General features: G+C 39.8%; 1 protein-coding gene across 5 annotated transcripts in view; it reads left to right on the forward strand.

The window, feature by feature from the left end:
• sestd1 (SEC14 and spectrin domains 1) overlaps window positions 1–25,911 on the forward strand; it is a 139,525-nt gene that overhangs the window by 91,996 nt on the left and 21,618 nt on the right. For all 5 annotated transcript variants that reach the window (XM_072579112.1, XM_072579108.1, XM_072579110.1 and 2 more), the window contains 4 exons: window positions 10,090–10,212; window positions 16,755–16,949; window positions 18,605–18,719; window positions 23,951–24,110. In XM_072579112.1, the coding sequence (XP_072435213.1) occupies window positions 10,090–10,212; window positions 16,755–16,949; window positions 18,605–18,719; window positions 23,951–24,110 (593 nt within the window). The remainder of the gene's footprint in view (window positions 1–10,089; window positions 10,213–16,754; window positions 16,950–18,604; window positions 18,720–23,950; window positions 24,111–25,911) is intronic.

The raw sequence follows: 25,911 nt of genomic DNA on the forward strand, positions 1-25,911 counted from the left end.
GGACCTCAAAGTGAAGGAGCCATTGGGAAGTAGTGATCATAATACAGTAAACTTCAATCTGCAATTTGAGAGGGAGAGGGTACAATTGGAAGTGACAATATTTCTGTTCAATAAAGGGAACTATGGAGCTATGAGGGAGGAGCTGGCCAAAGTTCAATGGTGCAATACCTTAGCAGGGATGACAGTGGAGGAACAATGGCAGATATTTCTGTGTATAATGCAGAAGATGCAGGATCAGTTCATTCCAAAAGGAAGAAAGATCCTAGGAGGAGGCATGGGTGGCCGTGGCTGACGAGGGAAGTTAAGAAACATATAAAGTTAAAAGAGAAAAAGTATAACATAGCAAAGATAAGTGGGAAAACTGAGGAATGGGAAGCTTTTAAAGAACAACAGAGGATTACTAAGAAGGAAATACGCAGAGAAAAAATGAGGTACGAAGGTAAACTGGCCAAAAATATAAAGGAGGATAGTGAAAGCTTTTTTTAGGTATGTGAAAGGCGAAAAAATGGTTAAGACTAAAATTGGGCCCTTGAAGACAGAAACAGGGGAATATATTACGGGGAACAAAGAAATGGCAGAAGAATTGAATTGGTACTTCAGATCTGTGTTCACTGGGGAAGACACAAGCAATCTCCCTGAGGTAACAGTGGCTGAAGGACCTGAACTTAAAGGAATTTATATTTGCCAGGAATTGGTGTTGGAGAGACTGTTAGGTCTGAAGGTTGATAAGTCTCTGGGGCCTGATGGTCTACATCTCAGGGTACTGAAGGAGGTGGCTCAAGAAATCGTGGATGCGTTGGTGATTATTTTCCAGAGTTCGATAGATTCGGGATCAGTTCCTGCGGATTGGAGGGTGGCTAATGTTGCACCACTTTTAAGAAAGGAGGGAGAGAGAAAGCAAGATATTATAGACCAGTTAGTCTGACCTCAGTGGTGGGAAAATTCCTGGAGTCTATAATAAAGGATGAAATTACGACACATCTGGATAGTAGTAACAGGATAGATCAGAGTCAGCATGGATTTATGAAGGTGAAATCATGCTTGACTAATCTTCTGGAATGTTTTGAGGATGTAACTCTGAAGATGGACGAGGGAGATCCAGTAGATGTAGTGTACCTGGACTTCCAGAAAGCTTTTGATAAAGTTCCACACAGGAGGTTAGTGAGCAAAAGTAGGGCGCATGGTATTGGGGGCAAAGTACGAACTTGGATTGAAAGTTGGTTGGCTGATAGGAAACAAAGAGTAGTGATAAACGGCTCCATTTCGGAATGGCAGGCAGTGACCAGTGGGGTACCGCAGGGATCAGTGCTGGGACTGCAGCTTTTTACAATATATGTTAATGATATAGAAGATGGCATTAGTAATAACATTAGCAGATTTGCTGGTGATACTAAGCTGGGTGGCAGGGTGAAATGTGAGGAGGATGTTAGGAGATTATAGGGTGACCTGGACAGGTTCGGTGAGTGGTCAAATGCATGGCAGATGCAGTTTAATGTGGATAAATGTGTGGTTATCCACTTTGGTGGCAAGAACAGGAAGGCAGATTACTACCTAAATGGAATCAATTTAGGTAAAGGGGGCAATGCAAAGAGTGTTCTTGTATACCAGTCAATGAAGGTAAGCATGCAGGTACAGCAGGTAGTGAAGAAGGCTTAATAGCATGCTGGCATTCATAACAAGAGGAATTGAGTATAGAAGCAAAGAGGTGCTTCTGCAGCTGTACAGGGCCCTGGTGAGACCACACCTGGAGTACTGTGTGCAGTTCTGGTCTCCAAATTTGAGGAAAGACATTCTGGCTATTGAGGGAGTGCAGCGTAGGTTCACGAGGTCAATCCCTGGAATGGCGGGACTACCTTACATTGAAAGACTGGAGCGACTGGGCTTGTATACCCTTAAGTTTAGAAGACTGAGAGGGGATCTGATTGAGACATATAAGATTATTAAAGGATTGGACACTCTGGAGGCAGGAAACATGTTTCCGCTGATGGGTGAGTGCCGAACCAGAGGGCACAGCTTAAAAATGCAGGGTTGACCATTTAGGACAGAGATGAGGAGAAACTTCTTCACCCAGAGAGTGGTGGCTGTGTGGAATGCTCTGCCCCAGAGAGCAGTGGAGGCCCAGTCTCTGGATTCATTTAAGAAAGAGTTGGATAGAACTCTCAAGGATTTTGGAATCAAGGGTTATGGAGATAAGGCAGGAACAGGATACTGATTAGGGATGATCAGCCATGATCATATTGAATGGTGGTGCAGGCTCGAAGGGCAGAATGGCCTACTCCTGCACCTATTGTCTATTGTCATTTGGATGAATACCCTGTGAAAGAGCTATTCACTTTGTTCCAATTCCTTTCCATTTCCCATAATCTTATTAATTTTAATTTAAATCTTTATCCATTTCTCTTTTAAAAGCTAGATTGTTTTTCCATGACAAAATCCAGTAGGGTATCCTGTGTCATCATCATCAGCTGTATAAAAATACTTCATAAAACATAAAAAAACCGCTCCCTTTGTCCTTTCAGCGAAGATCTTGCATTTGTGTTGTTTGATTCCCTCTACTTCATATATTTGTCCACTTTTCTTTAAAAGGATTTAATGATTTTGTTCTCAAACATTTACTCAGGCTCGGTATTCCATTCTCTAACAGCTCTTTTATATAAAAAGGTTTCTCTTCTGTCATCACTCTGCTGAACTGATAACTTGTTCTTTAGTCCTGCATCACAATTGCTGCTGTAATATCTCCTCTCTCTTTATCGATATGGTTTCCCAACCCTTGAAGTCATGAGTGGCTCCATGCTGTACCATGTCAGTGGCTTTAATGTCCTTTCAAAAAGAAGGTGCAAACCTTACATTTGTATAGTTATTTTCATAACCTCAGGATGTCCTAAAACACCTGAAAACTGTTTAATTGTGTCTAAGTATGGTCAATGTTATAAGAAATATGACAGCCAATTCACACACAGCAAACTCCCACAAACAGCATTATTCTAATGACTAAATGATCTGCTCTTATGATATTGAAGAAGAGCTCAGTATTGGTTAAGCAATCAGAAATAATTTTTTGCAGTTCAAAACAGTCTCAAGGAATCTTTTGCACCCATCTGAGAGAACATGCAGAGCCTTGATTCAATGTCTCATATGAAAAAGACAGATAGTGCAGAACTATTTCCAATCAGTGTTTGACTGTCTGCCTCAATTTTCGTGTTCAAGTCTTGAGTGAGATCTGAACCCAAAAGCTCCTGACTTTGGGTCAAGAAAGAGCACTACCAACTGAACCACAGCTGACACAGCCATAATAAAGGCCCAAAACTGCACGTAATGCTTTAACTTGGGTGCAGTTAATGTTTTGTATTATTATTTCATACTTTCAAATCCAAGCTTCTACTTATAAAACTCAAAATACATTGCACTTTTCATGAGTTTAATTAAAAAAGGTTGACAAGATCATGCAGCTGTTCTATGATTGAATGAAAGGTGATGATGAATGATGATGATGAATCATCAGCTCCCATTGAGAATGTAAACTGAGTGCAAGAAAGTTCGATTCTAGCACCTGTTCTCTTTTTAATTTGTTCTTCACTTGTGCTATTAGCCGTATAGTCAATGATCTCAATAAGAGAATATATCTCTGATGTCGTTATGATAGTTTGTACTTGAGCCTATGACATCTTATTACAAAAATTAAAACTTCTGAGAAAATCGTCCAAGATCATTCCCTTTTGGCAAACGATCAGCTTACAGCAGCTTCTAAAATGAGAAATTTGCAGATCATGTTTGACAGGTTTTCAGAGGCTTTGGCTCTGTTTGGATTGGTCATTAGTTTTGGAAGGCTTGCAGTTTTGTATCAGTTCTTACCAAGTTCCAGCACACAGTTCAGCAGACATCTTCATCAAAGATGTAGTGCTGAAGAAAGTTGCTAGCTATTCATACCTTGGGATCATTACCTCCACTTATGCTTTGCTTGATAAACAGATATCAGCCGAGGATAGAATTTCATAGAATCCCTACAGTGTGGAAGCAGGCCATTCAGCCCATCGAGTTCACTCCAAAGAGCATCTCACCCTGTATTTCCCATGGCTAATCCACCTTGTCTGCAAATCCCTGGACGCTATGGGCAATTTAGCATGGCCAATCCACCTAATCTGCACATCTTTGGACTGTGGGAGGAAACAGAAGCACTCAGAGGAAACCCATGCAGACACAGGGAAAACGTGCCAACTTCATAGTCACCTGAGGATGGAATTAAACCCGGGTCCCTGGCACTGTGAGGCAATGTGCCACTCATGGATTGCGAAGACAGGTTAGGCACTCAAAAGACTTTACACTAGAGTACTAACCAGAGCACTACACTGTCCACACAGATCAGATTTCCTTCCTTTATTGTTGAATGTCTTGGACTCTGTACTGTAAACACATAGGGCAGTGTAACACTTTCACATGCATTCTCTTCACACCATCCACTGGTGTGACTGGATTACAAATTTCCAAACTTTTGGACCTGGCTGTCAACTAACATTGAGGCAATGGTCCTTTAAGCCCAACTACACTGGATAAAAGCAAATTACTGCCAATTTTTGAATTTGAAACCAAAAGAGGAAATTGCTGGAAAATTTCAGCAGGTCTGGCAGCATCTGTAAGGAGAGAAAAGAGCTGACATTTCAAGTCTAACTGACCCTTTGTCAAAGCTCAACACTGGGTAAGACATACAATTAGAATCGAGATAATTGCTGTTTAGAGAGCTAGCATCTCTAAACAACATCAGCTGCACAAGCACTGACTAATCATGCTTTAGAGAAAGCTGAAGTGATGCAGCATCAAACCTAAGCAGCTGGAAGATTGAACATAAGAAGACATTCAATAATGAGCTTTGACCCATGCACTCAGTTTTGAAAAGGGTTTTCTCATTAGTGCCTGTGAACAACCTTGTAGAAGAACATCTGATGCAACATAGGATTCCAGTTTCTCAACAGTTTAAGACTGTTCATCCAGACTGGTGCTACATAACCATCCCTGTGATTGTTATCGATGAGTCTGCACAGGTAACCTGTTCGAACTCATAAGGATAACCATCATTTAATTGCATTTGCACTTTTGGGATGGTTACAGATTTCAAACTGTTGCTGTCTGTTAATTTGCATTATTTAGTGTTTTTCCATTGAGTATATTATTTCATCCTGAATGTTTGATCCTGAAATATAATACTTCACATTTAACATTAAATTGGATCTGCTATCCGTTTGTCCATCTCACTAAATTGTTTGCATTTTTCTGAGGTATTTTAAGAGTCTATTTTCTTATTTGCTAAACATCCAACTTTTGTGTGGGCAATAAATTTCAAGGCTATGCTCCCATTACCTAAATTCAATCTGTGTCTCGCATATTTTTAGTCAACCTGTTCAGAAATGTTATGACATACCTGAGGCAGATCAAACTCTAACCGAGATCTGAGTGTTTGAGCTATAGGGAGAGACTGAATAGACTTGGGGCTAGTTTCCCTGGAGCGTTGGAGGCTGAGGGGTGACCTTATAAAGGCTTATGAAATCATTCGGGGCATGAATAGGGTGAATAGTCAAAGTCTTTTTCCCAGTGTAGGGGAGTTCAAAATTAGAGAGCATAGATTTAAAGTGAGAGGGGAAAGATATGAAAGGGACGCAAAGAACAATGTTTCATGCAGAGGATGATAAGTGTATGGAATGTGCTGTTAGAAGAAGTGGTGGAGGCTGGTACAATTATAATATTTAAAAGACATCTGGATGGGTATATGAACAGGAAGAGTTGAGAGGGATATGGGCCAAACGCTGGCAAATGGGACGAGATTGATTTGGGATATCTGGTTGGGGTAGACAAGTTGGATAGAGGTGTCTGTTTCTGTACTATATAATTGTGTCTTCAGACTGATTAGAATTGGCTGTATACTGATGCTGGAGGACACTAGTTGTACCTAATCTTCAACCTGAACAACTAACATTTATCTTAATGGAAGTTAGTGCCATGAATTTAAACAAAAGGTAATGATCCTGAAAAGTTAACTTTGTTCCTGTTTCTTCAGCTGCTGCCTGATCTGCTCAGTATTTCCAGCATTTTAACTATTTATTGCACCTTAACAATTTCCCATCTGCCAGTTGTTTCCCCTTAAACATTTGCCTGGACTTCTCAGAAAAGCCTCTCCTCAATCACACTTAAAGACTTAAAACTACTTTCCACTAAACTGTGGTGTTCCCTTATGAGTTTTTAAACTGGAGTTAAGATCCACAATAAGCGATTCAGTCTTTAAGGATTGTTTGGTGTTGATGATTAGGTAGTGAAGAAAATGAGAAACCATAGAAGTGATGAGAGAAGTCTGAAAGAGGCATCTATTCTATTGATTGATAGTAAGAAATCTATATTTGTCTTGTTTTGGTTGTTTATACAATAATTTATACAATAATACAGGTTAATGTGTAGTTTAAAAAAAATACAAAGAACTGAGGATGCTAGAAATCAGAAACAAAATTAGAAATTGCTGGAAAAACTCAACAGTGAAGAACGGTCACTGGACCCAAAGCATTCACTTTGTTTTCTCTCTCCACAGTTGCTGCCAGACGTGCTGTGTTTTTCCAGCAATTTTGTTTAGAACATAGAACATTACAGATTCTGGATTAGTGGTGCTGGAAGAGCACAGCAGTTCAGGCAGCATCCAAGGAGCAGCGAAATCAACGTTTCGGGCAAAAGCCCTTCATCAGGAATAAAGACAGAGAGCCTGAAGCATGGAGAGATAAGCTAGAGGAGGGTGGGGGTGGGGGTGGGGAGAAAGTAGCATAGAGTACAATAGGTGAGTGGGGGAGGGGATGAAGGTGATCGATCAGGAAGGAGAGGGTGAAGTGGATAGGTGGAAAAGGAGATAGGCAGGTAGGACAAGTCCGGACAAGTCATGAGGACAGTGCTGAGCTGGAAGTTTGGAACTAGGGTGAGGTGGAGGAAGGGGAAATGAGGAAACTGTTGAAGTCCACATTGATGCCCTGGGGTTGAAGTGTTCCAAGGCGGAAGGTGAGGCGTTCTTCTTCCAGGTGTCTGGTGGTGAGGGAGCGGTGGTGAAGGAGGCCCAGGACCTCCATGTCCTCAGCAGAGTGGGAGGGGGAGTTGAAATGTTGGGCCACAGGGCGGTGTGGTTGAGTGGTGCAGGTGTCCCAGAGATGTTCCCTAAAGCGCTCTGCTAGGAGGCGCCCAGTCTTCCCAATGTAGAGGAGACCGCATTGGGAGCAACGGATACAATAAATGATATTAGTGGATGTGCAGGTAAAACTTTGATGGATGTGGAAGGCTCCTTTCAGGCCTTGGATAGAGGTGAGGGAGGAGGTGTGGGCGCAGGTTTTACAGTTCCTGCGGTGGCAGGGGAAGATGCCAGGATGGGAGGGTGGGTTGTAGGGGGTCGTGGACCTGACCTGGTAGTCACGGAGGGAACGGTCTTAGCGGAAGGCGGAAAGGGGTGGGAATGGAAATATATCCCTGGTGGTGGGGTCTTTTTGGAGGTGGTGGAAATGTCTTCGGATGATTTGGTTTATGCGAAGGTTGGTGGGGTGGAAGGTGAGCATCAGGGGCATTCTGTCGTTGTTACGGTTGGAGGGGTGAGGTCTGAGGGCGGAGGTGCGGGATGTGGACGAGATGTGTCAGAGGGCATCTTTAACCACGTGGGAAGGGAAATTGCAGTCTCTAAAGAAGGAGCCATCTGGTGTGTTCTGTGGTGGAACTGGTCCTCCTAGGAGCGGAGGCAGAGGAATTGGAACATTACAGCGCAGTACAGTCCCTCTGTCTTCTTTCAGCTAGCCAATTTCTGATCAAACCGCTAAATCACCCTCAATCCCATGTCTGTATATTCTGTGCAATTGCCTATTGTGGGGAACCTTATCAAACGCCTTACTGAAATCCATGTACACCACATCAACTGTTTTACTCTCATCCACCTGTTTGGTCACCTTCTCAAAGAACTCAATAAGGTTTGTGAGGCACAAACTACCCTTCATAAAACCATGTTGACTATCCCTAATCAACTTATATTCCTTTCAAGGTGATGATAAATCCTATCTCTTATAACCCTTTCCAACACTTTACCCAAAACCAAAGTAAGGCTCACAGGCCTATCATTACCAAGATTATCTCTACTCCCCTTCTCGAAGAAGGGAACAACATTTGCTATCTTTCAGTCTTCTGGCACTATTCCTGTAGACAATGACGACATAAAGATCAAAGCCAAAGGCTCTGCAAACTCCTCCCTGGCTTCTCAGGGAATTCTAGGGTAATGTATGGTTTTTTATTATTGACATCCACTTCAGATTCACAGCATTTGGATCACTAGCTGAAAGCCTTTTACAAATCAAAGTTTCTCAGAATAAGTGTTGAAACAAATACCCAAGCACTAACGACCCCCCAAATGTCTACCCTATCACCAATGTAGTATAATGGCTGTGGTGTTGGATAAACACTCCGAGTTTTTGCAATCCTACCATTGCAAAATACCTTGCTTTTTCTACTTTTAGTCTACAAAATTGCCCCAACACACTTCACAGTGATATGAAATCAAAATTAGCAACTAACCCATGAAGGGGATATGAAGAGTTTAGTTCTGAAGAAGAGTCATATTGGACTTGAAACGTTAACCCTGTTTCTCTCTCCACAGATGGTTCCAGCTGACAGAAATCTGTAAGAAATTCCTACTGAGTGTGACCAGCAGTTTCTGTTTTTATTTGAGATACTGAGAGTATTATGTAGCATCTTCACCCAGCAGGTCACTTAAAAGCAGTTACTTCCAGGACGAGGGAAAGACTGAGCTATTTTGGGGGTGTATTCCACATCAGTGGGTCCAGGAAATTGAAAGTGTAGCAGCTCATGGTGAGGTAAAGTCAGTGGGCGTGCACAAATCAAACAAATGTAGAAGAATCTAGAATCAGAGGGACAGATAGTTTGAGGAAGAATAGATTGTCGCACTGTTTGAAGTTTCAGAAATGGAAATGGATAAACTAATTGAGAGATGTGGCACTGAGGATGAGAATTCCAAACTGTGGCCATGTAGATTGCTGAGAGCAAGTCCTCAAGTGGGGCAAGGTGCAGGCTAAAATGTGGCTGCCAGAAATTTTTAAGAAATTAATCTCAGATGGTTATGTATTGGAAAGGAAGTTGGAGAACATTGAACAATTGAATCTGAAGGTAAAATATTCATATATTTCAACACTTGGAACTGCTGAGTTGTAATTGTTTTCCTTTAACTTTATTATTGGTGACAGTTGACAACAATCCCTTAATATCTCGGGAGTTGACTTATCATTAGTTTTTACTTTGCAAATACAAAATGACAGACTTGAAAGCGCTGAGTAGTTTGCAAACTGTCATTCCCCCGGATGAGCTGACGTGCAGGTTAATTAATGGCTCAACCTGAAAAATAATTCAGTAATTCATTATTAATAAACATTTTAGACTTGCTCGTCAAGGAATGAAACATTTTATGTATTAAATAACTCTTCCAAGAGCAAGCTTTATTTGGAAAGAATGTTCTGAACTTAGTGGTTTAGAAGATAGCGTTACTTTCGAAAGACTGTCGGTGGAACTGGAAATTGTTGATTTATTAGGGCATGTATCATTTGGTAAACAATTATCATCTATGATTCAAGCAGCTTCCCTGAGCGACACTGTCCTTCATGTTGCACTTCAACACAGTACACAGGAGCAAAGCATGTGGAGTGTTCATATTGTTTTGTTGATCTCCTTTCCCATTCTGTGTTTTCGAGAACTGTGTTGCTTACAACCAAATAGCCACCTAAATTGAACAACCTTTTAAAGAATCGTGGGTTAAAGCTGGCATGCTGGGTCTCCAGGACACTGTGCATTGATGTCACCAGACATTTCACTACACTTCAGTTTTTAAATGTAACAGTAAATCATTTGCTAATTGGCTTATGTCTAAACTGTGAAAATGTATTTTCAAGTCTCCATTCCCAATGTGGTTGAACCACAGATGGTTTTATTTGCATTATTCTTTTTCACGTTTGAGTCATTTCCAGTAACAGTCTTGATGACGATTCGTCATTCAATTCAGTTACCAGATTTAATTTCTCACTTCAGGTTGTGAACTGGCTGGAAGGACCTGGGTCAGAGCAACTAAGGACTCAATGGGGAATAGGTGATTCGATTCGAGCTTCCCAAGCTTTGCAGCAAAAACATGAGGAAATCGAAAGCCAGCACAGTGTAAGTTTTTTAAAAAATGGTTTATGTAGAAGCGTAACCCCTGATCAGGGACAAAGACTCAGGAGAAAGTGAGGACTGCAGATGCTGGAGATCAGAGCTGAAAATGTGTTGCTGGAAAAGCGCAGCAGGTCAGGCAGCATCCAAGGAGCAGGAGAATCGACATTTCGGGCATGAGCCCTTCTTAAGACTCAGGAGACAAGCAGGATTCAGGCCATGGCAGACTTTTATTCAAGCAAAACCGGATAATGCAGAGAGACGTCCCAAGGTCGTCCCTGAATCTGACCTCAACGTGAGAACCCAATTGTTCCCTTAATCTACAGCTCAGATTTGAAGAGAGATCAATGATGCACTCTGGTTTTTAACATTGAAAAACAGTATTTTTATGTACTTTGGGCTAAAATGAACACGCACAATGTTGTTACTGCACCCTCCCCTTTCTCCATACAACCAATGCTGTGAAACACCTGATCAATGATGGACAGTCCAATAGATACCCTAGGTTCTCCTGGTTTTCATGATGTCTAACTGCCATTGTAATCTCTAGGCTTTGGGATCTTTCAATGTAATTTATTAATCTGCATTCCAAAGTTCCTGGCTGTTCTCCTTTGGACATGAACCTGATTTGCTTATCTCTAAGGACTGCTCAAATTCTGTTGTTTATTGTATTCCATTTAGTTTCATTATCAAATTATATCACTCCTCTTATTATAAAAAGTAAGTCATAATATTAATTCTGTTATAGAGTTTTATAATTACTCCCACTGTAAGCACTCTTTAGCTAATGAGACAAGGTATGCCCCTAATGTTTTCTCCTAATGCTTTTGTTCTGTAATTGCGTTGAAATCTATCTCTGTGATTATTTGAAGAACCTTTAACTAGAACCTATTTCTTAATATGGGTCATTCTATTATAACGCCCGTTTCATTAATGTGAATTTGCGGTAACACGATCGATGAATTGGAAACGCTGTTTCTACACTGTGAATTTCTAAAACATGTGTTGGCTGTAATACAATTACAGCGCCAACACTTTATGCGCTGTTTCTACAGCTTAATTTTTCTATAAAGCAAGGTTGCACAAGAACATAACCATCGCATTATAGAACTGACTGTATTGTAAGTAGTTTCAAAGAAACGGCTAATTACTGTGAGATAACTTTAGTAGTTGTTTTCATGGCTGCATGATACTTAACTAATGCTGTTTGCCTACTGGGACAACATCCTTTCATTAATGAAACTGTAATTAATTATTTGCTGTAGTTTAATGATGATTCAAAGTTTCTTTTTACACCTCTGTGTTTGTTACAAATCTTCAAATTGTTCATCCTTGAATATTTCCTTATCAAGGCTGTCTCTGCATTCCTTGTAACTTGATGTTCAGACAATGCTCCCTTTTGCTTTGGGAAAACCCCCTTCTCAGAGGCAATATTGTTTCATTTAAACGCTGAAGCAGGCTTTTTAAAATTCTGGCCATTTTGTGTTCCTTAAAAATATAGGGGCAGGTTCAACAATTTATATTGAACGTATACAGGTTAGTAGGTTTAAGAATGCTAGAGAGTTCAATGAGCCAATTTATTTTTTTAGGATTTATAACCATTACTTCAGTTTGCTGGCAAGTGAAATATCTCTAAGAAGACAGTGAGAATTTAAAACCAAATTATATAAAATTCATTATTTGGTCCTTACTGCAAAACACACTGTTTATCCACTAACTAAAGATGGATCAAGTTAAACTATGTGATTAATATACTTCTGAAAATTATATGTTGAGAAAGTATCGAGTGTTAGGTTATGCTTACTCTAGGGGATGCTTATAAGTCTTGAGCATTGGTGGCAAGACCAACAATTTGTTGTTCATCCCTAATCGCCACTGAGAAGGTAGTAGTGATCCAGAACCTTAAAGTTTAGATTATGTGGTTACACCTGTGAAGCTTTTTGGGAAAGTTCCAGGGTTTTGATCACTAATAGTGGAGGAATGGCAATATAGTTTCAAATCAGCATGGTCGGTGCTTTGGAGAGGAATTTTGTAAGTGATAGTGTATTTATGTTCCTGTTGTTCAAGTCCATCTAGGTGATAGAGACTATAAATTTTGAATATACTACAAGAGTGACTGTACTGCAACATCTAGATGTTACATATCAAGCAATCAAGCAGGCTGCTTTGTCCTGGATGGTACCAAGTATTGATGGAGCTGCACATATCCAAGCAAGTGAGAAGTATTCTATCGCACTCCTGACTTGTGCCATGTAGGTGGCAGATAGATTTAGATTACTTACTTACAGTGTGGAAACAGGCCCTTCGGCCGAACAAGTCCACACCGACCCTTCGAAGAGCAACCCACCCAGACCCATTCCCCTACATTTACCCCTTCACCTAACACTACGGACAATTTAGCATGGTCAATTCACCTAACCTGCACATTTTTGGACTCTGGGAGGAAACCGGAGCACCCGGAGGAAACCCACGCAGACACCCGGAGAATGTGGAAACTCCACACAAACAGTTGCCTGAGTTGGGAATTGAACCCGGTTCTCTGGCACTGTGAGGCAGCAGTGCTAACCACTGTGCCACCGTGGCTTTGGACAAATTAGTGTTGAGTCACTCACTGTTGAATTCCTAATCTCTTTATACAATGTAGATGAGAAAATGGGTTATGAATAGTAAGTTTGTGGATGCACAAAGATTGGCCAGATGGTTGACAAGTGAGGAAGAAGATCTTGGGTTAAAGGAGAACTTGGATGGATCGGTCAGATGGGCAATTCAGTACCAGATGAAAGTTAACACTGGTAGATGTGAGGTAATGCACTTGGAAGAAGTAACAAGACAAGGGAATACTCATTGAATAGCAGGACATTCAGGAGCTCAGAGTTTCACCCAGCTTGCTTCATTTTTAGGTATTCCTGGTGCTGCTCCTGACATATCCAGCAGTACTCTTCATTGAAACAATTTTGATTATTAAGCCTGCTGGCTTTTTTTTTGGAGGAAGATATTTGATGGAATGTACCAGACCATATGCTTAGAGTTTGTAGTTGAATACAATTCTGCTGCTGCTGATGATGACAGCATCTCATGGTTGCCTAGTTTTGAGTTGCTAGATCTGTTTGAAAGCTACCCCAGTTAGCCCAATGATTGTGCCACATAACATGATGGAGTATATCCTCAATGTGAAGACAGAGTACACTCAGTGTTTCCTCTAACTGCTATTTAACATGGAGTGGTACTGATTCATAAACAGAGGTGGGTAGCTAATTGCAGGAGGTTTCCTTATCTATGTCAGTAGAAAACTCATATCTGTCCCAAAATGGCAACCCCTAATTTTAAACTTTGCCCCCTAGTTCTGGGCTTACCTTCCATATCCACCTTATCAAGGCAGTTCAGAATCTTGTTACCTTCAATCTAGTCACCTAACTCTGCATTCTAATTGAAGCATGTAGAGTCTTATCTTAACTCCTCATAAGACAACTTGCTCATTCCAGTCAATACGCCTCCTCTGAACCGCCTCCCAATGTCTTTCCTTTAATAATGAGACTAAAACTGTACATAGCTTGCAAGATGCCATGTCACTCTTGCCTTATATAACTAAAACGTAACAACCATATTTTAACGTTTGTTTAGTTTCTCTTGAAGTAAAGGATATCATTAGCCACATTAGTTACTTTCTGTACATGCATACTAACAATGAGACTCATTCACCAGGGCTACTAATTCCCTTTGTACCACAGAATTCAGCAGTTTTTCAACATTTAAGTAATACTCTGCTTTTTATTCTTCCTGCCAAAGTGAACAAGTTCACATTTTCCCACAATGTATTCTGCCTGATTTTTGCTCACTCATCTTAAGTCTGTCACAACATACTTTCCTACCTATCTTTATTTCATCTGTAAATTTAGCTATCATGTCTTTGCTCCTCTCATATTAAGTCATTATTATACATTGTAGAAAACTGAGGCCTTAGCACAGACCACTAAAGGACTGTGCTGGTCATATCCTGCCAACCAGAAAAAGTGTGCACATACCTGTTTGCTACCAGCTGTACCTCCTTCTATCCATACTAAAACATTGTCCCCTACACTATGAGCTCCTACCTTGTGCAATAGACTTTAATGTGGCACCTTGGTAAATATTTTCTAGAAATCTAAGCATACTGTGTCTACAGGCTCTCCTACATCCAAATGCATGTTGCTCCTTCAAGAACTCCAATAAATTAGTTAAACATGATTCCCCCTATAGGGAACCATGTCAACTCTTCCTTATCACTCAGTTTTTTCCAAGTGCCCAGCTATCACTTCCTTAATAATTCTAATACCTTTCTAATAATTGTAACACCTTGCCATGACAGATGTCAAGCTAATTGGCCTATAGGTTTCTGTTTTCTGTGTATAATTTCTTGAATAGAGGAGCTATATTTGCCATTTTACAGTCAACTGAAAACTTAGAGTCTAGCAAATTTCATAAAAGTTGACATTAACACACATTAGCCACCTCTCCTTAAAGCCCAACGATAAACTCCATCAGTACCTGGGACTTGTCAGTTCCATCAGGTTGCTCAATACTGCTTCCCCAGTGATTTCTAATTTCAAATTTCCTTTTTCCCTTTCTTCTCTTGATTAACAGTTATTGCTGACTTTTTAAAATCCTCTGTATGGAATTCAGAAGCAAAATATTTGTTTATTTCATCTGTCATTTCCTTTATTACCTACTATTAATCCCCATTCTTACTCTAAATACCTGTTGAATCTTTTCACAGAATTGTTGTTGGCGTTTGTTCTTAAATGATCATCACGACTGCCATTTTTCTGCACTTTTCCCGTGACCCTGTTTTTTTATTAGTTCTGCTTAAGTAAACATCTAATGCCTTCTTGAATGTTGTGAATGACGTTTTCTTCACCACATTTCCGGGCGGAACTATAGACAGTACCCCAGCTGATATCTAACTCATGTCTTGTACAGCTTTAGCATAACCTCCCAGCTTTTGTACTCAATGACATTATTAGTAAAGCGCAGAATACAGTTTGCTTTATTAGCTACTCAGCATCTGTCCTACTAACTTTCATAATTTATGCCCATTTACTATCTGGTTTCTCCTGTCCTTGTACACACGTTAGACTTGTACATTTTAATCTATATTCCCTTCATATTTTTTCTGCCAGAATGTCTCACTTCTCCAAATTGAACTTCACCTATCTGTCTAGTCTACCAACTTGGCAAAGTCCTTTTGAAATTCTTTATTGTGCTTCACAGAGTTTACAATACCTAATTAACTCACATTTGACCGTGTACCTTTTCTAAACCCAGTTATTGTTCTTGAAACATCGCCATTAGCAGAGTTAAACTGACTGGTCTGTAACAGCTCGGTTTATCCTGACAACCTTTTTTGCAGTTCTCCAGTCCCCTGGCATCAGCCCCCAAGTCTAATAACACTGCAAGTTTATGGCCCAATTGCAATTTCCATTGACTCTTTCTTTCAATATCTTGGATGAAGTTAGTTCTTGAGTGGTTAATTAACAACCCACATAATGGTCTCTTTAGACCTTCATTTGGCCTGCTGTGTTGGAGATGCATCTCAATGTGTCCCAATCTGGGAGTGATCAGACGCGAGGGCAGAGTTAGCTTCTGACAGCCATTCCCTGGCCTTGCCTCCTCTTGCCAAAACCCAGATCCTGTAATTTTCTTCCAACTTTGAAAAGAACTGAATTTGCCTTCTGTAGGACTTCGGGGTTGCTTTGGAGCCAGCAACCTCATCCTCTGAAGTGGCACTGGCTACTGGCCTATTACTGGCTGGTAATTCCGGTGGCAAGGCACATTGCTGTTCCAGGAAGTGATGTGTATGTGAAAGCCCCACTAGGTGACCACTTAAGTGCCTGATATCCTGCCGTGCTATCATCAGCCTTTCTCTGGTAGTAGGATGTTCCACACGCACTGACATCTGCATCATACTTTAATTCAAAAATAGAAAATGTTAGCCATTGTTTGTTACAACTCTGATATAAGGTGCTTGATAAAAGAGCTTGAACTTGATTTGAGGAATAATTTTGAGCTCAACAAATGTTTGAAATGTACTGTCTGATAGGTCGGCAGTGGTTACAGATTCAATAGTAGACTTAAAAAGAAAATTGGATAAATTGGATCTTCAAGAAAAAAAGCGGGGAAATGGTCAAAGAGAATTAAATTGGGACAATTGGATTGTGTTTTGAAAGAGGTAGCACAGATTAAATGGGCTAAGTGCCTCCTGTGCTGCATTAATTTATGATTCTATCATTTTGTTCAAGTTGTCTGCAAAGCATGTAATGATTAAGGAGAATTGACAGAATAGTTAGTTCTTTTATGAATCATCAGCGAAAGATATGTGATACTGCAGGCCACCTGAATTTGCTTTACTGTGATATCAAGTTTGAGATTTATGCAACATTTTTATCCTTAGACTATGCATAGCCATTACCTATAGTATATTATAGAAAATGATTGTGGTTCAGAATGAAGAGAATTTCTGAATTTCGGATCTATGTTTCTTATTGTACTTTTATTTCTTGCCTTATTTGCAGGAATGGTTTGCAGTATATGTGGAACTTAACCAGCAGATTGCAGCACTGTTGAATGCCGGAGATGAGGAGGATTTGCTTGAACTAAAAGCCCTTCAGCAGCAGCTTAGTGATGTTTGCTATCGCCAGGCCAGCCAACTAGAATTCAGACAGAATGTGCTGCAGACAGCCCTTGAATTCCATGGTATTGCTCAGGATGTAAGTTTTTTTTTAATAAAACCAGCTTTCACATTTCAGAAACTGATAACTGTTAACTAAGTGTTTTTTGATCTCTTGATTTATCATTGGAAGAAGTGTGATTAATTCTAATAAATATGATGTTGTCTACTAAACACAAATGGACTAAAAGCAGCAGGTTAACTGCGATGTAATGGAAATGTCACATTGCCATATAGTAACATCAAGGACACAGCTGAACAATTATACTTGTAGCAGAAGTGTACTTGTCTGAGTTTGAACAAAGGAAAATATAAGCTTTAAATGAAATACATAAATTTCCCTTTCTCTGGATAGGTGATACTGGATAGGTAAGCGAGTTATCATACCACATTCTGTCTTACCTGGGTAATTCTCCTTTATATAGCCCTCATCTTCAATTCTTTAAATCCAAGAAATGAAAACTTGAAATGATTTTGTGGATAGCTGAATTAACCATTCAGTTGTGGCTAGACCATGTGAACCTCTGTTAGGGCTCCACTATCACTTTTTTCCAGGAATATCCTGGAATGCAAAGATAAGCCTGCTTTTTTTTAAATACAGTAAGCTGTCATGTTAAACTTCTCTTCCCAGTTGCCCCCACCCTCACCTCCAACAAATGCCAAGAGCTCATACACTACATGTCACTAAAATTCAGACATACTGCTCAGCTGTCTCTGCAACTTCCCTCCTTTCCACTAGCTAATCAGCCCAAACCGCATCTAAGGTTTCACCCTGACATAACCCTCAACTTGTTTTTTTCCCTAGTTTCCTCAACCCTAATTCTAAAAGAAAATTGACCAACTAAACATCCTTTCCTGCTCACCCAATCTCTAAGGTATCTGTGCTCATCCAATTTTGCTCTCTTTTGCATCTTTAATTTTAATTTCTCTAGTATTGGTTGTGCCTTCAGTGGTCAGTGCCATAAGCTCTGGAGTTCTTCTCTCCACCTCATTGTTTCTCTTGCCTCCTTAATTCATTCCTTAAAACCTATCTCTTCCTCTCCCAGCCTTTGGTTATCTGACTTAATATTGCTAAGTATCATATTTTGTCTTATATTGCTTCTACGAAGTGCTTTGGTGCATTTTATTACCTTAAATGTTCTATATAACAAGTTGTTAATTAGAAAAGGGTGGTCATGTGATAAAACCACTTCAACACTATTTGAAACACTAGTGCTTGTATTTTACATAACTGTATATAAAGTACTAATGATTGGAAGATTTCATGTTGGAGAATCCAACAACATTTGCAGAATCATAAAAGGAAGCATCCAAGCATTTCCAACACCATGTCACTTAACTCCAAAAGAAACTAGTGCAAGAGTGTTCGTTCACTCACGTTACTGTTACATGAACTTAGAATTCATGGTGTCTGTGATTGTTGCCACATTTGACTCTTCGCTTGCTACTGCAAAGTCGCCAGGCTTGTATTCCTGAAATGCCCATGTAGCAGTATAGTTGCTATTACAACATTTGGTCTGTAAAGATAATCCATAAGAATTTCTTTAGTTGTTACAATCCATTTTACTTCAATAATTCTTTTTCAAATATTGAACCATTTATTTTAAAATTCAAATTAATAGAAATTGTGAACAATTAATACTATATATTTATGCAGACTTGAAAAGTTGAATCTTGTGAATGGATCTTTCACAGTTGTCCCAACAGCTGGATGGATTGCTTGGGATGCTTTGTGCTGATGTGGCACCAGCTGATGGAACTGCCATTCAACAAACATTAAAACTTCTAGAAGAGAAGCTAAAGAGTGTTGGTAAGTGGGAGAAACATGTATTATTGTGTATGTAAATGAATGATTATATGAACTTCCAGCAGACCAGCATTGATCATGGCAGCATTAAATTGTGAGAAGAGTCTGCTGAACCCTCTTTGGTTTTGTGTTTGTGGGCGGCACGGTGGCACAGTGGTTAGCACTGCTGCCTCACAGCGCCAGAGACCCGGGTTCAATTCCCGCCTCAGGCGACTGACTGTGTGGAGTTTGCACGTTCTCCCCGTGTCTACGTGGGTTTCCTCCGGGTGCTCCGGTTTCCTCCCACAGTCCAAAGATGTGCAGGTCAGGTGAGTTGGCCATGCTAAATTGCCTGTAGTGTTAGGTAAGGGGTAGATGTAGATGTAGGGGTATGGGTGGGTTACACTTCGGCGGGGCGGTGTGGACTTGTTGGGCCGAAGGGCCTGCTTCCAAACTGTAAATAATCTAATCTAATCAAAGTAATCTAATCTAATCTAAAACCAAGGTAGTAAAGTAATGATAGGAGTAAAAATAAAGATTGTTAGGAGCTGTAACTGGAATTTCAGGCGAACAATATTATCCACACCCGAAGATGCTTTTATAAACTTGAAATATGTTCCATTAATGAAAATATAAATGGAACATGGTTTAGTTTTTGAAAATCACATTTTTACATGAAAGTAAATCATTAGGAAAGTAAGAAGCAGGTGAGGAATGGCAAGGGGTGGATACCAAATATTAAAGTGTTTGAGGTTGAGATTGAGCAAATTCTTAACTGAAGTGATAATCATGTGTATGACACCAGGCTACATTTAAATTTAAAGAGCAGGCGAATCGACATTTCGGGCATGAGCCCTTCTTCAGGAGGTACTTCCTGAAGAAGGGCTTATGCCCGAAACGTCGATTCTCCTGTTCCTTGGATGCTGCCTGACCTGCTGCGTTTTTCCAGCAACACATTTTCAGCTCTGATCTGCAGTCCTCACTTCCTCCTACATTAAAATTTACATTTGTAATTTATATTGGTAAACTCAACATTCCATCTGCATAAACATAACACAGAAAATCTTTTTATGAAACAATTTTTAAACCATTTTTTGATAGAACGTTAGTGCAAAATAATTATTTCAGTTTATTCCTTCCATCTTTTGTGGTTAATGCTGAGTAGGTGATACGAATTAATTGAAAAGAGTATGAAGAAGTCATCATACAGGATTACTACTTGAATTCCAGCTATCCCCACTTATTCAGTCACATTGATATTTAAATTAAAATTGTAGGGTTTTATTTAAATTATGAAGGAAATTTACGTGTGTGTTTTTTTTTGGTTATGTTACAGTTTTAACATATGTGAAGGTATATCCACCACTATAAATTGAACAAAGGGTTTTAAACAATATTTTGCATTTTAGATATGTCAATATTGTATGATTCAGAATAATTTATAAGGAAACCTATCTGTATATTCAATGAAATGAGAAATCTTTGTAATGCATTAGTGATTTTTAAAGTTTCCATTCAAGAGTGAAGTAACCAAAATTCTCATTACATTTTATATTAGAATCCAAAGATTGGAATGCAGTTGCAAGAGTCTGGGAGCATTAGGGAGAAGAGATTTGGAATTCAGGGATGTGAGGAAGGGTAACAGGAGTCTTTGGTGAATATCACATAAATGATTTCTCTCTGGCTTTTAGCTATTAACAGCTCTGTTAGCTATTTCAGTTCCCCACTCCCTACTGTGAACACATGTGGAAGCAAGGCATGGATAATGAAACAAAGATAGAAATCTCTGAAGGAGTGAAGAAAGGCTTGTCAGTTGTGTGTTGAAGAAAGGAATTAGCGAGACAGTGGAGTTTAGAAAAGGAGTCTAGTTGACTGAAAGTGTGGCTGCCAAGGTTAGGTGAAAGAGAGAGGTGGAAGCATAATAAGCCAGAGCAGCTACATTATTCAGAAAAGGTGGTTAAGAAAATGGACATGCTATGGAAGGATATAAACGTGAAGTTGATGCCTTTATTTTGAGATGTTGGACCTCAGGTGGCATTAAAGGGTAATGTGGACAGTGGAAATATGTGAGGTGATCTAGATATGAGATAGGATATGGATAATAGAATTTTGGATGTGTTGAAGAGTGGAAACTGGTCAGCTGAATGTTGGAGTAATTTGATTTGAAATGATCAAGTTGAATGAGAGTTTCAGCAGCAACAGATGTTTAAGACATGGTGGAGTAGTCCTTGTTATGCAAATGAGAATGGGAGTCTTTGTGACTGAGAGGTTAAGTAATCAGGAGCAGAAACCGAAATTGCTGGAGAAATTTGCAGATCTGACAGCACCTGTGAAGAGAAAGTAGAATTAACATTCAGGGTGCAGTGACCCTTCTTCAGAACTGATAGCTAGGAAAGTATGCTGAAGACAAGGGGAGGGGAGGAGTAAGTGGATAGGTGGAGATGGATCTCAGAGAGAGAGATAGAGAGAAAGACAGTTATGCAGGAAAAGAGATATAGAATCCCTGACAGTGTGAAAGTAAACTATTCAGCCTATTGACACCACACCAACTCTCCAAACAGCATCCTACCCAAATCACCCCCTTAACCTATCCTTGTAACCCTGCATTTCCCATAGCTAATCCACCTCATCTGCACATCCCTAAACATGACGGGCAATTTAACATAACCAATCAAACTAACCTGCACATCTTTGGACTGTGGGAGGAAACCCACATACAGATGGGGGGAATGTGCAAACTCCACATAGACAGTTGCCCGAGGATGGAATTGAACCCAGATCTCTGGCCCTGTGAGGCAGCAGAGCTAACCACTGAGTCATCATGCTACCTGTGCCAGAGATGGATAATGGTAAGCTTGGGAGAAATTAAATCTGATAATGGGGACCAAAAGTAGTTGAAAATCTGCTGGCTGTGCTGAAAGCATCCATGTCATGAAAGGGCCTGGAGTTTGGGGCTGGATAAAAGGCTTTCCTCTAAAATTTTTGAACTTGATACTGAGTCCCAAAAGTTGGAGGGTGCCAAAGCAAAAAATAAGATGCTGTTCTTCTAGCTTGCTATAAGCCTTGCTGGTGCACTGTAGCAAGCCTGAGACGGAAGTATTGGCATGGATACATGGTAGTCTGTTGAAGAGAAGGCAACAGCAAGCTCAGGGTCATTGTTGCAGACAGAACATGGATACTCCGCAAAGTGGTTGCTCAGTCTGTATTTCGTGTCCTCAGTGTAGAGGAGACCACATTGTGAGCAACAAATACAGTAGACAGGGTGAAGTGTAAGTAAATTGCTGCTTCACCTGGAAGGTATTTCTGGGACCTTGGATAGTGAGCAGGGATGATGTAAAGAGGCAGGTGTTACATGGGAAGGTGCTGCGGGGTGTGGGGTGGTGTTGGAAGTGGAGGAGGAATGAACCAAGGTCTCTGGGAAGAAATGGTTTCTGCAGAAGGCTGATGAAAGGGAAGAGAAGAATATATGTCTGCTCTTGGCATCCTGCTGGAGGTGATGGAAATGGCAGCATTCATCCTTTGGATGCAGCTGCTAGTAGAGCGGAAAGTGAGGACCAGGGGTACCGTATCAATATTGTGGGAGAGAAGAGAAGGGGTGAGGGCAGAAGTGTGGGGAATGGGATGGACATTCTGGTGAGTCCTGCCAACCACAGTGGTGGGGAATGCTTGGTTGAGGAAAAAGGTGGACATATCTGAGGCTCCTCTGCAGAAGCTAAAGACAAAAAAGTGTAGATGCTGGAATCCAAGGCAGAAAAACAGGCAGGAGGTGGAGACATCAACGTTTCGGGTGTAACCATTCTTCAGGACTGAAGAACGGTTACACTTGAAAAGCTGACTTCTCCACCTCCTGATGCTGCATGGCTTGCTGTGTTCCTTCCAGCCTCCTGCTTTTCTCCCCTGCAGAAGTTTGCATCATCAGAACAAATGCATGTAGATGGAAAACTGGGAGAATGAAATCGCAACTTTTCAGGAAGTAGGTTGTAAGGATGTATAGTCAAGGTAACTGTGGGAGTTGGTGGGTTTATAGTGGTTATTAGTGGCCAGCCTCTCCACAAAAATGAAAACAAAGAAGTCAATGAAGAGAAGGGAGGAATCCGAGATGGAACAGGTGAAATTGGAAGCATTGAAGATATCATTGATGCATGGCGAAAGAGTTGTGGGTGGGGGCCAGAGTGGGATTGGAAAAGGGAATGTTCCATGAACCCCACAAGAGACAGGAGTAGCTAGGGCCCAAGCAACACCCATGGCCACACCTTTAATCCGAAGAAAGTGAGAGGAGTTAAACACGAAGTTTTGTTTGGGGTCAGTTAAGACACCAGAACTGAGATCAGACTGACAATGAAACAGGGTGGAATAGTGTCTATAATAGAGTTTGTGCCACAACTGGATATGAGGGTTCCTGTTTTAATAATGTTTAGCTGGAAAATTGCAGCCAGTTGTCCACTTTTGTGAACTGCAATAATAAACATTAAGTTCCATTTATCATTCCAATTTATGCATAATCCTTAGGAATCGTTTTAACTTATGGCATAAAATGGACAACATCAGGTTAGTTACCCATTATACAATCCACCCAATGTTCTTCGACATGGAAGTAAATGAAAAGGAAAATCCAGCATGATGTCTTAATGAGCTGCTGATTTTATGGTGCCTATTTTACATTATTATTTACTCTGAAATGAGAATTCTGCTATAGAGTCAGAGCTTATTGCTTTTGACCTGCTAGTTGATTCTTGTACTGCATTGCAATAATAGCAGGGAAACTGATGTTCAACCAGAAGAGAAAATGCTGGAAAATCTCAGCAGGTCTGGCAGCATCTGTGAGGAGAGAAAAGAGCTGACGTTCTGAGTCTAACTGACCCTTTGTCAAAGCTAAAAAAGGGGGAGAAATAGGGAGGTATTTATACTAGGCTGGGAGAAGGTGAGTCATGGCTCCAGAAGCAAAGGTAGCAATAAAGAGGTGATAATGACAGTGCATAGAGAGATTATATGGAGTTTAGGAGTTGTGAATGACCAAGGCTGAAGCTATGTGACAAAATATGTGGGGGCTGGGGCGGATGGGTGAAACAGAGGTAAAATGGAAAACAGGGGAGAAGCGTAGCAAAAGGGGAAGAGGAGAGGAAAAAGGTGATGAGAGAGTGGGGAGCGAGAGAAAGAGAGACAATTAAGAAATAAGAGGTGCAGAACAGTGAAAAAAAAATTTAAAAATAAATAAAATAAATGAAAATTGATCTTCAATAATTATTGTTTTATAGATACTGCTTTACAGAATTTACAGGAAAAAGGTCAAGGTCTTTTAGACCAAATGACATCCCAGGCTCCATGGACATTTGGAAAAGATGTTTCCATTGAAAATAAGGACAATATAGAACATATTCAAGGACTTATGGAAGATATGCAACTTCGGAAACAAAGGTAAAAATTAAAATTTGTGGCAGTGATAACTTGTGAAGTTACAGTGAACTAGGATTGTTAATTAGATCCAAACAGCTTAAAAAGAAAACCAACTGTTTACATGATATTAAGATAACACGTCAAAAGTATAATCATTATCCTTTTGAATTGTTAACACTTTGTGTTGAATATCACGAGAAATACCTTTTATCAAGAAAGTTTAAAAGAATTGGATTTTTACTTTGTTGTCATGTCTCAGCAACATTAAAGGTGCTTTAAATACAAAGTAAATTATGTTTATAAAAATGCTGTTAATTTAGAAACTGCTTTCATTGCTTTTCATAGCTGTTTATATTTAAAATGAACATAAAACATAATATCCCAACTAATAATGCTGCTTGAATCAGATCCCAGAGTGAGTATCCCTAGCTTTTTAGACTAAAAGTTTTATTGTTACAATTTGTTTACTGTAGTGTTCAGTTTCTGAACATATGCACAAGAGACTGCTAATGTACATTTAAGAAAAGAGCATAAAAGTTTATTACACAAAAGAAAAAAAAGTCTACCTTGCATTACATAAGAAACAGCCTTAATACAAATGTCAGAAATTGAGATTCAACACGTTTAGCATCAAAACAACCTTAAATATGCTCTAACCTCAGAAATGGGTTACTCTGTACTTTTGAAGTTCTTTTATTCAATGGTCAGAGCTGTACTGGTCAGTTTCCAGCATACTTGCATATTCACTCTATGTTATCTTCTTTACTAAACAACTCTTCATAAGAAACTTAAACAAACTACGAACACAACTCACTTAATCCCTAGCATATGTTCTCTCAACTTGTACATTCAACACTCTCTTGTAGGATGTCTTCTCTTTGATAATGTTAAGTCTTCTGTTTTTTTTGGAGATTTCCTGTTACTAACTTGTAAGCCATTCAGGACTTCCTTTCTTCTGCCCTGATTGTTTTAGAGACTGCACTGCTGATGTTAAAAGGCTTTTCCTCTCTGAATGACAACTTTTCTCTGCAGACTCTCTAATCTTCTAGATAATTCTCGCCTTCAAAAGGAAAATTGTTTCTGTCTCTGTCTTCCTGTGTCATATGGCACTTGGATGTTGGCCATTTTTGTTCTGTTTGTTCTTCTCTTCTAAAGCAGAAGTTACTAATTTTGAGAATTTTTAAAGCTTCATTTAAATACATGTAAATAAACTTCAACTAGTCCATCATTGCATTCAGTTCTCAAAATCTGAAATAACATTAAAACGAAGTTTTCTCCTCCTTAACACAATATAGAAGTACAAATCATACTTGAAGGTAGATATGGTTCTATCTACTTGAGGACCCAATATTCCAAATTATGCTAATTTATCATGAACTTTCACAGAAGGATATTTTGGAGGTGACCACATGTTGGTCAAAAAAGATAAGTTTTATGAAAGATGTTTAAAACAATACCAGATAGGAACAGAATTAGGCCATTTGGCCCATTTGCGTCTGCTCTGCCATTTGATCATGGCTGTTCTGTTTCTCAACTCCATTCTCCTGCCTTCTGTCCAGACTTTTTGATCCCGTTTAGTAATCAAGAACCTATCTATCCCTATCCTAAATATACTGAATAAACTTTGTCTCCACAGCCTTCTGTGACAATTAGTTCTGCAGATTCGCCACTCTGTGTGGCTGAAGAAATTCTTCCTCATCTTATTTCTAAAGAGTTGTCTCTTCACTCTGAGGCTATGCATTCTAGTCTTAATCTCTCCTAACAACTTCTTGACATCCTCTCAAATCAAGCGTCTCTCAGTATTCTGTGAATTTCAGTCCAA

Source organism: Chiloscyllium punctatum, chromosome 10 (genome assembly GCF_047496795.1).
Source record: "Chiloscyllium punctatum isolate Juve2018m chromosome 10, sChiPun1.3, whole genome shotgun sequence".
Lineage (NCBI taxonomy): Eukaryota > Metazoa > Chordata > Chondrichthyes > Orectolobiformes > Hemiscylliidae > Chiloscyllium > Chiloscyllium punctatum.